The sequence below is a fragment of the Sus scrofa genome, chromosome X (assembly GCF_054392235.1).
Source record: "Sus scrofa isolate SSC_HxYL_T2T_F1_AM1 chromosome X, Sscrofa_HxYL_maternal_Yorkshire_Landrace_v2.0, whole genome shotgun sequence".
Lineage (NCBI taxonomy): Eukaryota > Metazoa > Chordata > Mammalia > Artiodactyla > Suidae > Sus > Sus scrofa.
The window spans coordinates 46,235,322-46,251,824 of NC_139401.1; the positions used below are offsets into that span (position 1 = coordinate 46,235,322).

Genomic DNA, 16,503 nt, shown 5'->3' on the forward strand with positions numbered 1-16,503 from the left:
ACTGCAGCGGCTGGGGTCACTGCAAGAGTCGTGGGTTTGATCCTCGACCTGGCACAGTGGGTTAAAGGATCTGGCATTGCCACAGAAGTGGCTTGGGTTCAATCCCTGGCCCGGGGAACTTCCATAGGCCATGGGTGTGGCCATTAAAAAATAATAATAATACAGAACATGCACAACTGTATTCAAACGGACAGGTGTACACAGTTGTGTATACACAGCTATTCATACGTCAAGTCAGAGATGACACGCACAAGGAATGCATATAAAGGCGCACAAACTGAGGAGTTCCTGTCCTGGCTCTGTGGTTAACGAATCCAACTAGGAACCATGAGGTTGCGAGTTCGATCCCTGGCCTTGCTCAGTGGGTTAAGGATCTGGCGTTGCCGTGAGCTGTGGTGTGGGTCGCAGATGCGGCTTGGATCTGGCGTTGCTGTGGCTCTGGCGTAGGCCGGTGGCTACAGCTCCGATTAGATCCCTAGCCTGGGAACCTCCATATGCCACTGGAGTGGCTCAAGAAAAGGCAAAAAGACTAAAAAAAAAAAAAGCACACAAACTGAAAAAGCAGGGACACAGAGTACACTCACTATCTTTACAAAGAGGAAATCCAGAAATACACCTAAAGCTTCATGAAGAGGAAACAAGGCACCAAAAGAAAAAACACCTATAGGAGTTCCCATTGTGGCTCTGTGGGTTAAGAACCCAACTAGTATCCACAATGATGCGGGGTTGATCCCCGGCCTCACTCAGTGGGTTAGGGATCCAGCATTGCTGTAACATGCGGTATAGGTCGCAGATGAGGCTCAGATCTGGCATTGCTGTGGCTGTGGTGTAGGCTGGCAGCTGCAGCTCCGATGCGACCCCTAGCTTGGGAACCTCCATATGCCGCAGGTGAGGCCCTAAAAAGACAAAAAAAAAAAGGAAAGGTAAGAAGAAAGGAAGGTAGGAAGGTTGGAAGGTTGGAAGGGAAGAAAGAAGGAAGGAAGAAAGGAATACCTATAGGGCGCAGGGACCTAGAAGCCCCTCACCTGGGAGAGACACAAACACAGGGACAGAGAAGCAGAGAAGAGAGACACACAGACATCAGAGACTCCCACACGGAGGAGACACAGATAAACACACTTCTCACACATGAGCATGACCAAGGAGACACATAAACACCCCAGGCACACACACACACACACACACACACACACACACGGCCCCACAGAAATGAACTGCATGAGCCGACAGGACCAACATACCGTTGCTGAGGAGGACACAGCGAGTTGGATAGGCAGCCACGGACGCAAGACACAACCAGGCAAGTTACACAGTGAGACACACAAGGAGCTCACAAACATGGGTTTGTGGTTGACGACATGTACAGGCAGATGAGACACCCTCCGGGAATTCACACACACACACACACACACACACACACACACACACACACACACACACACCACTCCTCTGTCCACCCCTGCCTACTCCAGATCTCTCTCCTCTGCTACTCCTCTCCCCCAAGAGCCATAATACATCTGTGCTCCAAGGCAGCCAGGGAAAGAGACACCTGTCAGCAGAGGCCTTGGCCCAATGGCTAATGGGGGCGGGGGGGCGGGGACTGCCTAGGCAGGTGTCTAGATTTCAAGCAAAGGCTGAAGTGTCCTGTCCAAAGAACTAGTGTACTTTGGACCAAAAAACAGATGCTCCCCATTCCCCCTCCCCGCGCCCCCCCCCAAGCAGCAGCTTCCTGCTCTGATCATTCTCCCCCCTCCCAGGGCCACCCGGGGGCCCTCCGACACTACCCAGCACAGGGCCACGCAGGCACACTGCAGAAGGTCAATAAATGCCACTTAACGAGGGTCATAGCATCATCGTTATTATTTTTATTTCTGCCACCAGTGATCTCTCCCAGGGGAGGGGCAGGCCTTCAGCCAGCCCTGCACCCCAGAGCTCAGCTAAGTTTCAGGGCATTGCAAATAGCAGGTGTTCCACGTATGCTAGTAGGAAGAAAAACAAAGGGAAAATGAAATCTGGCTGCAGAGGCAAGGCTGCTTTAGAAGGAACAGATGTCTTTAAGCTTGACCAAGGCCTTGAGGCTGTGCCAGGGATAAGAACGCTTTGTTAGTTCATCAAAGTCGGGCTCTTTCGCAGGGTCATTTAAGGCTTTGGTTGGTTCAGTAACTCGGACCTGTGTGACATTTGGGATTTCTCTCAAATCTACTAAAAGTCAGTTTAGGTTGCTGTCGGTTCTTCCAAGTGGACCCCTGCTTTTCATTAAAACGGGTCACACTGCTCGGCAGCCTTCAAGGGAGGGAGCCACGGGACAGAGCAGTTAACAGCGCAAGCGGTCCCAGCCCTGCCACTCAGGAGCTGCGCAGCCAGGAGTAAATTTCGAAACCTCCCTGTGTCAGCTTCCCCCGGGGCATACTACTGCCTAACTCAGGGCCCTGGGGAAGCCTGAATGAATTAACACAGGTAAAGCACGAAGAACAATGCTCGACAGAGAGTAATTGCTCAATAACATCTTTGTGAAAGGAATTAATGAATTCTCCGCCAGTGAAAGCAGCCCCCCACTGAGCTGGATTTAGGATTCTAATCTCTCCTTTCATGCAGGCTCCCCGCGGATAACTCTTCCGTCCCTCAAAGCAGCAACCCCCCTCCCCCGGACTGCAAGGCTTTTTGAGTCCTGTCGTCTGGTCCCCTGCGCCTGTACCACCCCCCTCCCACCCCCATCTTTCCCTCACGTGGTCAGATGCCCTCCGGCACACGGGCCAGCCTGGCAGCTCCCCTCTCCTTGACCTCTTCAGGAGGCTGAGGGGAGGACACCTTTACACTCAGTGGGGTGCCGGGTGGGAGCTGCAGGCGGACACCCTACTTCGGGAAGAGCCTGGGGAGTTCAGAGCCTGGCTCCTGTCCCCCAATCCCCCCAGCCCTGCTGGAGGAAGCAAGTTTCTTTGCAAAAAAATTAAACATCCTCTTTGTGAGAGGCAAGAAAACAGGACGTGGGAAGCGTCCCACAGGGTGAACATGGGCCCCCAATGCCTGGCACCCCCTCATCTCTGTGGAGCAGCGGCCCAGTGGCTTGAACCCTTGCTTTCTCACACTTGCTCACCTCTGCAGGGGAGCCATGTTCCCACCCACCCTGCCCCCACAACACCCTTGAACTCCTCGGACAAGCTCCGCTTCCTCCCTGGCTCTCCGGGGTCTCTGCGCATCTGTCTACCCCTCCTCCCAGGGCCCCGCATAAATGCAGAGCACATCACTAGGGGAAGAGTGAAGGAACAAAGCAACAAAACAACGAATTCAGCAAACATGTATTGAACACCAACTGTGTGCCGGGCCCTATTCTAGGCGCCAGGGAGGCAGCAGTGAACAAAACAACAGAAACCCCTGCCTGGCGCAGCTCACATTTCTAAGGAATGATGAATCGATCGTTCAGTTCTTTGAATACTTGCCAAGCTCATTCCCACTCCGGGGTCTGTGCACTTGGTGTTCCCTCTGCCTGGACTGCTCTTCCTCCAAATATTTCTAGGCTGTGCTCTTCTTCGAGTCTCAGCTCAAATGTCACCTCTTTAGGCGTTCCCCCATTGCGGAACTAGTGTCCATGAGGAAGAGGTTCCATCCCTGGCCTTGCTCAGTGGGTTAAGGATCCGGCGTGTGGCCGTGAGCTGTGGCGTAGGTCGAAGACGCGGCTCAGACCCTGCGTTGCTGTGGCTGTGGTGTAGGCCAGCAGCTGTAGCTCCGATTCGATCCCTAGCCTGGGAACTTCCATATGCCCCCAGTGCAGCCCTAAAAAGGAAAAAAATAAAATGTCACCTCGTCAGAAAGACTTGCCTGACTCCACGTCTAAAACAGCAATTCAAGCCCTGCTGCTCTCCATTCCTTTCACTCTATGTTATTATTCTTCATAGTTTTTATCACCACCTGCCATAAAATTATATATTTATATGCTTAATAGTATATTTATATTTAGTACTTTTTGTTTGTGTGTTTGTTTTGCTTTTTAGGGCCGCAGCCACGGCATATGGAAGTTCCCAGCCTAGGGGTCGCATCAGAGCTGACGCTGCCGGCCTCCACCACAGCCACAGCAACTCGGGATCTTTAACCCACTGGAGACCAGGGGTCAAAGCCACATCCTCATGGATACTAGTGGGATTCGTTTCCACTGCGCCACAAAGGGAACTCCCAGCACAGTTTTTTAGTAAGCACATGTATATAGATACTGGCAGTTACACACACACATCTATATATATCAGCATATACATTTTTTTTTTATCTTTTTGCCTTTTCTAGGGCCGCTCCTGTGGCATATGGAGGTTCCCAGGCTAGGGGTCCAATCAGAGCTGTAGCCACCGGCCTACGCCAGAGCCACAGCAACCGGGATCCGAGCTGGATCTGTGACCTACGCCACAGCTCACAGCAACGCCGGATTCTTAACCCACTGAGCAAGGCCAGGGATCGAACCCACAACCTCATGGTTCCTAGTCGGATTCGTTAACCACTGCGCCACGATGGGAACTCCATCATATACATTTATATAAGATGATGTGTGTATTTTATACATACACAATACAAAATGCATAACTATATTATCCATTTCCTTATGTTTACATATAATGGGATATTTGTTTACTAATATATAACATATACTAGTAAATATTAAACATCACTATATTTTTATATTATCACATAATAAATGGGATGTATGTTTATATAGCTAAGATAATAATATAAATACATATATATCCTCCTTTATCTCCTCTTCCTCATCTGGAAACTGGTTATAATTGCAGTAGTCATCTCATAATGGAGGTTGCAAGGGAAGGATTATGTTAATGGAAAGGGTTCAGTCGTGCACTGGAACCTACTGGTACCTATAAGTTTGCAGAGCTGCCTGTTCCGTTTTCAGGAATTCTGCAAACTGGTCGTTAAACACAGCTAGTATTTCAAATGAAGTGACATAAACTCACAATTAAATAAATTCGATTTTAAAAAGGTGATACTCAAAGTTCACCACTTCCTCGTTATTATTTTACTGTATTTCATGATGTCTGTGCTCCCGAGGTCATTTACCCCATTTTTAACTGTATGGTAGAAATAATACACAGTGGTGCACCACTGCAGCTCTTCCAGACCCTGGGTTCCGTGACTACACCTTGGTAAGTTGAAATTTGACAAGATGATAGTATGTAAAACCATGGAAACTGGCAAATGTTAGAGATCGGGGCTTCCTCTCCCTCTCCACCTAAAGAGCTGATTGTTAACCATTTACCAGCACACCACCGAAAGCACTCAGAAGAGTGCCTGGCACATGGGAAACTCTATAATAAATGTTTCCATTACTATATTTGCTTGTGCACTGGGTCGCGATGCAGTCTTTTTTTCTAGGTCTGACTTAAAAGTGTTTGAAGAACACAGAATTACAAAGAAGGACAGCGTGCTGCACTACACCTATTTAGATCTCCCAGTAACTCTCTGCGGAGTCTGTACTATTTATTATCCCTATTTTACAAATGGAGAAACCGAAGTCCTGAGACGGTAACAGTCAGGGGGCGCTATTAGTGAGAGGAAGTGGGATTTGAAATTGCAGGGGAGCAGCCTCACCGCGCTCGCGCACTTAATTAACGCACTTGCCTTCCTCTCTACTTCTCGACCCTGGCGGTAATTATACCTCCAGGCAGGCGAAAAGGGAATAGGTGCCGGCGTGCGCGTTGCATCTTGGGAAATGTAGTCCAAAGGCCCGAGGACCGCCATCTCCCAAGAAGGGAGGGGCGGAGAGTACGTTAATTTTCGCCTTGGAACAAAAGAACCGTTCCCCCTCCTCGCGACGTTTCGGCCACGCCGCGCGCGACTTCGGCGGCTTTGCTCGCGCCCATTGCATGCTGGGAACGGCAGTTCGCCAGACCGGCTACGTCGGCGCGAGATGACGGAATTCACGTGGTAAGTTCAGGTCCGGCCCTGGCTTCGCGCGACCCTCCGCGTTCCGCGATGACAGTCTTGCCACGCTCCGGTCGCCCTTAGGCATGCGCGAGAGACGTCCGGACCAACTAAGAACCCAAACTGAAGCCCTTGGATTTCTCACCGGTTTGCGCTCTCGCGCAAGCTCGGGCTGCTCGCGGACCGGCCTCCTTCGTCCGGCTTTTCCCTACGTAGAAAGTTTAAGGTAGGCCCTGGGGGGCGGAGGACTTGGGTCCCGGCCGAGACGGTTGAGGCACGCCTGCGCTGTCCGGCCGGTGAGGGAAGGGGGGAAGTTCGCTCTCGGCGGCGCTGCCGCTGCGTAGTCCGGGAAGCTGGCACCGGGGAGGCTCCAGACCCAAGGTTTGGATAAGGGGACCCACTCAGGCGGGGCGGGCTGGGGGGCGGGCAGGGGTCCAAATACCGGTGGAGCCGCCTTGAAAGGGGTCTTGTAGTCCCAGTGGGGACTTGGGCTTTGAGGTAATGCGGAGGAGGGGCCGGGAGGTGTAGCCCGAGGGCCGTTGATGGGTGGGTGTCAGGGTTGGGTGGGCTGCGAGGGTGTGTTATTGGGGAATCACTGGGGGCTGATAGACGTGTTTTAGTCGATGTGATCATGGGGGCCAGTGGGGATGCATTCATTAATTCATGGGAGGATAGTACAGGGGCACCTTGAGGATAATGGGAAGCAGGTAGAAGTGTGATCCCTGAGGGACTGACGGAGGTAGCATATTCAGAGGATTAATGAAAAGCGATGGGGCATAGTAATTGGAAGGACAATTCAATTACTATGAGGCCGGGGAGGGAATAATAGAGGCCAATGAGGGTCATGATCAAGGAGCTAATGGGAGTTGTGATCAAAGAAGAGAGAATAAGAGGCCAAAGGAGTGTTGTAATCAAAAGATTTTAGTGGGTGATCATGGCATGGTCATTGAGGAATTAATGGGAACAGAGTGAGCAAAGAGAGCGTAATAGCTAAGAGTAAGTCGTTGGGTGTCCTCATCAAGTGATCATTAGGGGGGCATGGAAAGGTGGGCAGTGAGGAGAGAATGGGAGGCTTATGTATGATCAGGGCTTAATGTGAGTGTGGTAATGACAGTTGCTAGAGGCTGTGAAGGATCAGTGGGAGGACCAAGTGAATGGGGGCTGAGAAATCATAGTAATTGAGGGCTTAATGGGGAACTAATAGGCCATGGTCCTCCAGACATTAATGGGGGGGGGCGCGATATGGAGGTCGTGATAAAGGAATTATTGAGGACATAATCATTTCAGGAGAGAGATTAAGGAAATGGGGGGGGCGCAGTGAGGTAGTATGAGGATAACAGGGGTGAAAGCAAGGGATGAATGGGGGCTCGTAGGGCTCTGGGACTCTAGGGGCAGTGAGGACAGCCAGAGAGACTGTGAGATGTTATTGAGGATCAGGTGGGCAAAGAAGGGTCGATAGTGAGAGTTGCAGGGTTTAATTTGTGGTGTGTGAGTGACAGCAGTGGCAGGGCAACAGGGTCAGTAATAGGTCATCTCTTGTGGGATTTTTTGGGGTATCTGTGGGGTGAGCGATGGAGCCTGAGAGCTCAGTGGCGGGGTCCTTCAGGCTGTGCATTCAGTGGGATCTGGAAGTTCGGAAGGCTGCAGCTTTCCCACCTGCTGAGGGAGCTGTCACGTGGGTCAGAGGAGCCTGGTTTAGTGGTTTTTTGTTTGTTTGTTTTTGTTTTTGTTGCTTTTTAGGGCTGCACCCACAGCTTAAGGAAGTTCCCAGGTTAGGGGTCAAATCAGAGCTACAGATGCCGGCCTGCACCCCAGCCCCAGCAACATAGGATCCGAGCCACATCTGTGACCTACACCACAGCTCATAGCAACGCCAGATCCTTAACCCGCAGGGCAAGGCCAGGGACCTTACCTGCATCCTCATGAATCCTCGTGGGGTTCATTAACCGCCTGCGCCACGCAGGGAACTCCGAGCCTGGTTTCGTTTATGTGGTCCTTGCTGCCCTACAGAGGTCGGTGGTGGCCCACTCACCCAGTTACTGATACAGGGCGGCGTCAGCTTACTGTTGGCAGGTCCCCGGGCAACCAGTGTGTGAGATGGGACGGACGTCGAAGGACAAGCGGGATGTCTACTACCGCCTAGCCAAGGAGAATGGCTGGCGTGCCCGCAGTGCCTTCAAACTGCTACAACTTGACGAGGAATTCCAGCTCTTCCAAGGTCCCCACTTGGCGGGCGAGTCACTGGGGGATGGGGCGGGCGAAGGGACTAGACAAGTGGGCTAGGCCTCCAGCGCTCCCTTTGGTAAGTGGGCTGACCTGGAGGGTCTCTGGGGCAGGGGCCCAGCAGGACGATGGGTGGGTCTTCCAAAGGAGCTGGGCATCTGGGCAGCCGATAGATGTGAGTGCTCCCCAGGGCGGGGAAAGGAGCGAACCTCACAGGGTGGCAGGTTGGAGAGGTGGGTGCGGCTGCCCACTCCACCTTCCTGTGTGTGCTCAGGCGTGACGCGGGCAGTTGACCTGTGCGCGGCCCCGGGCAGCTGGAGCCAGGTGCTGAGCCAGAAGATTGGGTGAGTGTGGAGTCCCAGATGAGGGGGCCGGAGGACAGGCTAGGGGAAGGGTGGGCCAGGAGTGAAAACTAGGCTGACGTGGGACTGTGTTGTCCACAGGGGCCAGGGGTCCGGCCACGTGGTGGCTGTGGACCTTCAGGCTATGGCTCCACTGCCAGGTGTGTTACAGATCCAAGGGGATATCACCCAGGTGAGAGCATGGCTGGGGCTGTCATGGGGTGGATCCTGGGCAAAGGCCCCCCCGACCTGGGGGCTCCGGCAGGTGGAAGAGAGAAAGAAATAGACTGAGAAAGACAGAGACAGAGTAACTGAGAGAACCCGAGAGAGTGTAACAGCAGAGAAATGGAGCCAGCAGGTGGCCGTCACAGAGAGACAGCCACAAATGATGCCAGGGTATGGAGTCCGATCTTAGGCAAAGCCTGAGAATTTGGCTGACCCAGGGGCTGCAGGCCAGGGCCCAGGGCAGGTGGGGTGAGCGGGCTGTGGAGGGGGTGCCGTGGGGCCACTCATCCTCCCTCTCTTCCATAGCTGTCCACTGCCAAGGAGATCATCCAGCACTTTGAGGGCTGCCCCGCGGACCTCGTAGTGTGTGACGGGGCTCCCGATGGTAAGCAGCAGGGATGGGGGGGCAGACAGAGGCGGGGGGGGGGGCAGGGAACCGTGTGTGTCCTTCTCTGTATGTCCCACCTCTTTGGGCTGCTTTTACTGCCTTTCTCTTCTCCTATCAGCTGTTCCCACATCTGACTTCTCCCTACCTCTGTCTCCTGTTCTCTGCCTCTGTCTTCTCCCTTCTCACACTCAATCGTTTCAGTTTTGTCCCCCCTTTCCCCTTCTTATTGCTCCTCTCTCTGCAACTGTCCGATTCCATCTTACTATTCACTGTTTTTTTTTTTTTCAGTCAGCCAGCCAGCCATCCATTCAGCACATTTTGCCGAGCCCTATTGTGTCAGGCACTATTGTACATGTTGGGGAAATGCTCGGGAATAAAATTCTGCTAATCTGTGACCTTATAGAGCTGGTGTTCTAGTGGGAGCAGACAGAAAGAAATGTGAACCCCATAGCATAGTGATAGGTACCATGGGGAAAGGAGAGAGAGGTGGGGAGTACCTGAAGAATTTAAAATAAAGTAAGGGGGGGAGTTCCCATCGTGGCGCTGTGGTTAACGAATCTGACTAGGAACCATGAGGTTGCAGGTTCGATCCCTGGCCCTGCTCAGTGGGTTAAGGATCCGGTGTTGCGGTGAGCTGTGGTGTAGGTTGCAGACGCGGCTCGGATCCCGCGTTGCTAGGGCTCTGGCGCAGGCTGGGGGCTACAGCTCCGATTGGACCCCTAGCCTGGGAACCTCCATATGCCAAAGGAGCGGCCCTAGAAAAGGCAAAAAGACAAAAAATAAAATAAGTAAAATAAAGTAGGGAAGGCCTTACTGCCCTTAGCACAGAGACCTAAAGGAGGAAGTGGACCAGGGGCACCTCTGGAGGAAGAACCATCCCTCAAAGGGACTGGCCCATGCAAAGGCCCTGAGGTAGGAGGGTGCTTGGCATGTGCGAGCAACAGGGAGATCAGCGTGGCTGGATCAGAGTGAGTGAGCAGGAGGGTGGTAGGCGGTGAGGTTGAGTGGGGATCGGATCCTTGTGTGGGTCTTTCTGGACCATGGTGGTGATTTTGGCTTCTTCACTGAGGTGAGAGCAGGGTTGTGAGCAGAGGAGGGCCGTGCCTGACTTCTGGGTTGTGACACGATCCTTCGGGCTGCTGTGAGCAGGGTGAGGGGTGAGACCTGGAGCGGGGGAGGCCGCTGCGGTAGTCCAGGTGAGTGGTGACAGTGGGAGAGATGAGTAGAGGGTCGATCCAGGGGATCTTTGGAAAGTAGAGGTGAGGAGTTCCCTTGTAACTCAGTAGGTTAAGGATCTGGTGGTGTCACCGCAGCAGCTCAGGCCACCGCTGTGGCACGGGTTCAGTCCCTGGCCTAGGAGTATCCTACATGCTGTAGGCATAGGTGCGGCCAAAAAGAAAGAAAGAATGTAGAGCTGAGGAGATTTGCTAGTGACTGGTATGTGGCTGTGAGGAGAGCATGGAGGAGGCAGTGTGTATTTTGTCTGTCAAAGGTAACTCAGCGGTTTTGGCTTGGACAACCGCAAGGATCCGATGAGACAGGGAAGACGGTGGGAGGAGCAGCTTTGGGCAGGAAGGTCGGGAGTTTGGTTTTGGATGTGTCGACTTTGAGATGTTGGTTCTGATCTGAGTCTGAAGTTAAGAGGAACAGTCTGGACGGGAGGGAGAAATGATGATGACGATACTCGTGCCTAAGGTTGTTTTGAGAAAGAAAACAAGGAGTTCCTGTCGTGGCTCGGTGGTTAACAAACCCGACTCATATCCATGAGGATGAGGGTTCAATCCCTGGCCTCGCTCCGTGGGTTAAGGATCCGGCATTGCCGTGAGTGGTGGTGTAGGCTGGCAGCTACAGCTCCAGTTTGGCCCCCTCTCCTGGGAACCTCCATGTGCCAGGGGCGTGGCCCTAAACGGACAAAAAGAGAGAGAATGAAAACAAGTGCCCGAAGGTTAGGAGCTCAGCATATGCATCTAGTTGGCAGACAGTCACCTGCATGCAGAACCTTAGCAATAAGAGGGCCTGGGAAGCGTTTTTAGGGCTCTAACCCCTGGGACAGGAAGATAGACCTGGACGCCCCCCGCTTAACACTGTTCCTCTTGCCCCAGTAACCGGCCTCCACGATGTTGATGAGTATATGCAGGCCCAGCTCCTCCTAGCCGTGAGTAACCCTGGCTGCCCCTGCCTCAGTCTGGCCCCCTCCTGGCTGGCTGGCTCCACCTCAGCCTTAGCCACCTGTCCTGCCCACAGGCTCTGAACATCGCCACACACGTCTTGAAGCCAGGGGGCTGCTTTGTGGCCAAGGTAAGCCTCAGGGAACCTGGTAGGGGATAGAGAGGGGTCCCCGAAGACCACCCTCGTGCCTCCATCTCTGCCTGCCTCCCCATCCCGCAGATCTTCCGAGGCCGGGATGTGACGCTGATCTACAGCCAGCTGCGTGTCTTCTTCTCCAGCGTGCTCTGTGCCAAGCCCAGGAGCAGCCGGAACTCCAGCATCGGTCAGTGGGGTGGAGGGACCGGGTGGGGGGAGGTGTGACACTCGGGGACGCATCCCACACCGGCTGGAGGTGGCAGGGGCCCCTCACTCCACCTTCTCCCCACAGAGGCTTTCGCTGTCTGTAAGGGTTATGACCCCCCTGCGGGTTTCCTGCCAGACCTGACCAAACCCCTGCTGGACCACTCTTACGGTGAGAGCCAGAGCCCTGGGCCTCATCCCTGGGGAGAGTCTGTGCCCTTAGGGAATTTATGTCCCAGGAGGGCCCTTAGCCCCACCCCCTGGTGGAAACCCTGCCCCTCGGGGGAATTCTGTCCCAAGAGGATCCTCAAGCCCAGTCCGCTCGTGGGAACTCTCGGACCTGGTGAGAATTCTGTCCCGGGAGGATCCTGAGTCCTGCCCCACTGGAGACTCCACCCAGCTAAGGCGATTCTAGCCCAGGAAGACTCTCTAGCCCAGGAAGACTCGGTCACACCCCCAAGTGTGGGAATTTTGTCCCATGAGGGCCTTCAGCCTGGCCCCCAGAGGGAAAAGGCACAGAGCTGCTCTCGTGACAAGTGCCCTTGAGTGAGACGAAGTCCAGGCAGCGCATGGTATGGAATTAAGTGCAGCGGGAGAAAAATGAGCTGGAGAGGGTGCTGTTTCCACATGATTGGAGGGCTTCCCTGAGGAGGTGATCAGAACCAAATGAAGGGTTTCTGGTGAAGGCGTGTAAGAGCAGCTGGTGGACACGTGGGAGAGGTCTCAGTAACTCATCCTGGCTACCGCTTGAGTCACGACCAGTCCCAGACACCCCAGCCCCATCCTGTCTCATCTCTCCCTGTTGGTCAGATCCAGATTTCAACCAATTGGATGGGCCTACCCGCACCATTGTGCCATTTGTGACCTGCGGGGACCTGAGCGCCTATGATTCGGACCGCAGCTACCCACTGGACGTAAGTGCCTGGCCAGCGGTGGGCGGTTGGAGGGCGCTGTCCTAGTTTCCCAGGTCCTCACCATCTCCGGGACTTGTGTCCTTGCAGCTAGAGGACGGCTCAGAGTACAAGTACACCCCACCCACGCAGCCCCCCATCTCACCACCGTACCAGGAGGCCTGCACATTGAAGAAGAAGGGGCAGCTAGCCAAGGAGACCCGCCCGCAGGACTGCTCCGTCAGCACAGCGGCCGTGTTGCCCCAGTCCCTGGCTGCCCCACAGTGCCACACCCTGCTGGCCTCTGAGGTCTGGAGACCCGGTCCCAGGGCCCTCCGTGCCTTTTCTCTGCACCCACAGCGACCCCCTCCTCATGTGCCTCTTTCTGCCCCAAATCACTGGTTTCTGGGGCAAAATTCTCTTCCCTGCCTCCCAATGACCGTAAAAATCAGTGGGTAAAAGCAGGCATAGTGAACAGAAGAGCTTAGCCAAGTATCTGAGTCCCTTTTCTTTTTCTTGGGTAGGTGGAAGACAGTGAAATGAATTGTTCGCCTTGACACGTTAAGGTAAACTTGCCTTTTTATCTGAGAGTTGGAGTAGCGGGCACCTTTAAGAAAAAAACCAAGGAAGATTTTTACCTTTGAAATTTTTATGCCAACTGATAGGATTTCGGCCAGCAAACCTTTCCTACAACACTCGATGTCATGGGCTAGGAATTGCTTTCAGCATCTGACACATCGAGGCGCTCAGTCAGCGTTTCTTGAGCACATGCTGTGCGCTGGGCATTGTTCAAAGTTTGAAGATAGAGCGGGAACAAAACAGGCAAACATCCCGGCCCTCAGAGCTTCTAGTTAGGGAAGGAGGTAAAGAGTAACACAGTGTGGCAGTTCCCGTTGTGGCTCAGTGGTTAATGAATTCGACTAAGAACCAAGAGATTGCGGGTTTGATCCCTGGCCTTGCTCAGTGGGTTAAGGATCTGGTGTTGCCGTGAGCTGTGGTGGAGGTCACAGGGGCGGCTCAGATCTGGTGTTGCTGTGGCTGTGGTGTAGGCCGGCAGCTACAGCTCAGATTCAACCCCTAGCCTGGGAACCTCCATGTGCCACGGGTGCGGCCCTAGAAAAGGCAAAAAAGACAAAAATAAATAAAAGAGTAACACCATGAATGCAGGGGCTTCCACCCACACTTAGAAATACTATCTGTCTGAACACGTGTGTGTGTGTATAGTGTGTAAAAATACTATTGGTTAGCAAAAGAAGGAGCAGGATAATGAGATGAAGAACTCTTCATCAAAGAGGGTGGCGGTTTGCATGTTGTTTTTTTTTAAGGGTCCGCACGCGTGGCATATGGAGGTTCCCAGGCTAGGGTTGAATCAGAGCTGTAGCTACTAGCCTACACCACAGCCACAGCAACGCCAGATCCTTAACCCACTGAGGGAAGCCAGGGATTGAATTCGCATCCTCATGGACCCTAGTCAGGTTTGTTAACCACAGAGCCACAAAGGGAACGCCTTAACCCACTGAGTGAGGCCAGGGATCGAACCTGCATCCTCGTGGATCCTAGTTGGATTCATTAACTGCTGAGCCATGAAGGGAACTCTGGCAGTTTGCAGTTTTTAAGTGAGTTGTCCTGGAAGGGCTCATGAGGTACTGTTTGAGCAGAGACCTGAAGGAGACGAGGGAGGGAGTCCGTGTGTTTAGGGGAAGAGCATTCCAGGGAGAGGCACTAGCAAATACAAAGGCCCTGGGGCGGAACTGTGCCTTGTATGTGGGGGCCTATCATCCTCAGGACACTGTGTTAGAGGCCGTCCTTTCTGGCAGTGGCTCTGCAGTCTTCCATTAAAATAAGTAAAAAAAAAAAAAAAAAGACACCTTTAAAAAAACGAAATGGCAACCGACGGTGGGAAGAGATTTTCTTTTCTTATGGCCACACTGCGGCATATAGAGGTTCCCAGGCATATAGAGGTTCCCAGGGTCGAATCATAGCTGCAGCTGCCAGCCTACACCACAGCCATAGCAACTCGCGATCCATACTGCGTCTCCCAGCTACACCACAGCTCGTGGCAATGCCAGATCCCCGACCCACGGAGAGAGACCAGGGATCGAACCTGCGTCCTCGTGGATACTAGGTTTCTTAACCCGCTGAGCCACAACAGGAACTCCCGGGAAAAGATATTTACAATCCCTATATACAGTGTCCTTGATGTTAAAAAAGCTTCTGTAGGAGTTCCCATTGTGTCTCAGCAGTAACAAACCCAACTAGCATCCATGAGGACGTGGGTTCAATCCCTGGCCCCACTCAGTGGGTCAAGGACCCGAGGTTGCCGTGCACTGCTGTGTAGATCACAAACGTGGCTGTGGTGTATGCCAGCAGCTGGGGCTCCAATTCAACCCCCTAGTCTGGGAATGTATATTGCAGGTGCAGCCCTAAAAAAAAAAGTTACAAATCGATAAGGGAAAGTAAATATGACAATATGGCCAGTAAGCACTTGAAAAGCTGCTCATCAGAGAAATATAAGCTAAAACTAAAAAGATTGACCATTCTAAGTATCTAGAAGGTCATGCAGCAGTTGGAACCCTAACATATACTCCAATGGCAGCATAAAATGGTGTTGCCAATTTTCCACTGGAAATTTGTTAGGCATTTTCTGCTAAAGCTGCATGTGTGCCAGTTCCTCTAAGAAATGAGTACTAAGGAGTTCCCTTCGTGGCTCAGTGGTTAACAAACCTGATTAGGATCCATGAGGTTGAGACTCGATCCCTGGCCTCGCTCAGTGGGTTAACGATCCGGCGTTACCGTGAGCTGTGGGGTAGGTTGCAGACGCGGCTTGGATCCTCAGGGCTGCAGCGTAGGCCAGCAGCTGTAGCTCCGGTTCAGCCCCTAGCCTGGGACTCTCCATATGCCATACTAGAATGTTCTTAGCCAGCATTATTGCAGCACCCCCAAACTAGATACAGCCCTGACATCCATCAGCTGTAGAAGGGATCATTAAATCCTGGTATATTCACAGTTGAGAACTAGACATCCCAAGATATGTTTTATGCCTTTTTGTGTGCGCATGTTATGGTTCACAATAAAAGTAGAGGGAAAAAAAAACTCCACGAAAAATGTCAGTAGCTGAGTAAACAATGATTATAGTAGAAGACAGTGGGGAAATATATTTTGTTTTAAAACTTCCTTTTACTTTGACCTTTCGTTAGCTGGCAATCTGATAAGGACTTGGAAGCTCTTCGCTGTCAGGAAAACCAAGAACTTGAGTTGATGAACTTGTTTTCAAGTAGCTCATCAACGGGTCCTGAACACACAAGCGCCGAGCAGGAACCTGCAACAACCAGCAGAAACACAGCGAGGAAAGAAACATCTCGGACTGTCCATCTGCGCCGCCGAGGGGGGTCTTGCCTCCTCTCTAAATCTTTCCAGCGGTGTCCTCCTGATTCTGTTCACACTTTACCCTGAAAGCAGGGATTCTTAACCTGATAGAAGTCAGGGCTATCTGTGAACTTGTTGCAGGGAAATAACTACGTTTTTATTGATTGAACAGAAATTTTAGCTCTATTCCTGAACCTCAATGCTGGCAGCGCATCACAACAGTGAAAGCAGTGCCTGCAACTTTCCCACCAATATGGGTCACGGTTACTTTTTTTTTTTTCTTTTTAACGTTATGTTACAGTCATTGTGGGTGTCTTATAAAACATTGTTCACATTGGTCACTACTTTGAGATAAGATCTTATAATTTGATATACTCCTTTTAAAAAGTTCATATATTACAGCATCCCAGTGTTGTTTCATTTTAATATAATAATATATTTTCCAGTTTTCTCGCGATATAATGGACATAGGATTGTGTGAGTTAAAAGTGTACATGATATGATGTACCTGTGTATTACAAAATGATTGCCACAAGTTTCGTTAGCATCCATCACCTCACAGCTACATTTGTGTGTGTGTGTGTGTGTGATGGGAACTTTTTAAGATTTGCTCTCTTGGAGTTCCCACTGTGGTGCAGAAGGT

General features: G+C 52.2%; 1 protein-coding gene across 4 annotated transcripts; it reads left to right on the forward strand.

The window, feature by feature from the left end:
- Positions 1–5,758: 5,758 nt before the first annotated feature.
- FTSJ1 (FtsJ RNA 2'-O-methyltransferase 1) lies at positions 5,759–16,264 on the forward strand. 4 transcript variants are annotated; one of them, XM_021079435.2, is made up of 14 exons: positions 5,759–5,922; positions 6,004–6,145; positions 7,979–8,137; positions 8,417–8,486; positions 8,586–8,676; positions 9,015–9,093; positions 11,199–11,251; positions 11,341–11,394; positions 11,485–11,587; positions 11,693–11,776; positions 12,415–12,518; positions 12,606–12,803; positions 13,019–13,060; positions 15,692–16,264. In XM_021079435.2, the coding sequence occupies exons 3-13, from the start codon at positions 8,017–8,019 to the stop codon at positions 13,049–13,051; spliced, it is 990 nt and encodes a 329-aa protein (XP_020935094.1). In that variant the 5' UTR covers positions 5,759–5,922; positions 6,004–6,145; positions 7,979–8,016; the 3' UTR covers positions 13,052–13,060; positions 15,692–16,264.
- The last annotated feature ends 239 nt before the right edge of the window (positions 16,265–16,503 follow it).

Excerpts from the sequence above, each read along its gene's own strand:
- FTSJ1 (XM_021079435.2), top strand. The coding sequence starts at position 8,017 with ATGGGACGGACGTCGAAGGACAAGCGGGATGTCTACTACCGCCTAGCC. Across the intron at positions 8,677-9,014 it reads TCCAAGGGGATATCACCCAG|CTGTCCACTGCCAAGGAGAT; the intron begins GTGAGAGCATGG and ends TCTCTTCCATAG. Across the intron at positions 11,395-11,484 it reads GGGGCTGCTTTGTGGCCAAG|ATCTTCCGAGGCCGGGATGT; the intron begins GTAAGCCTCAGG and ends CCCATCCCGCAG.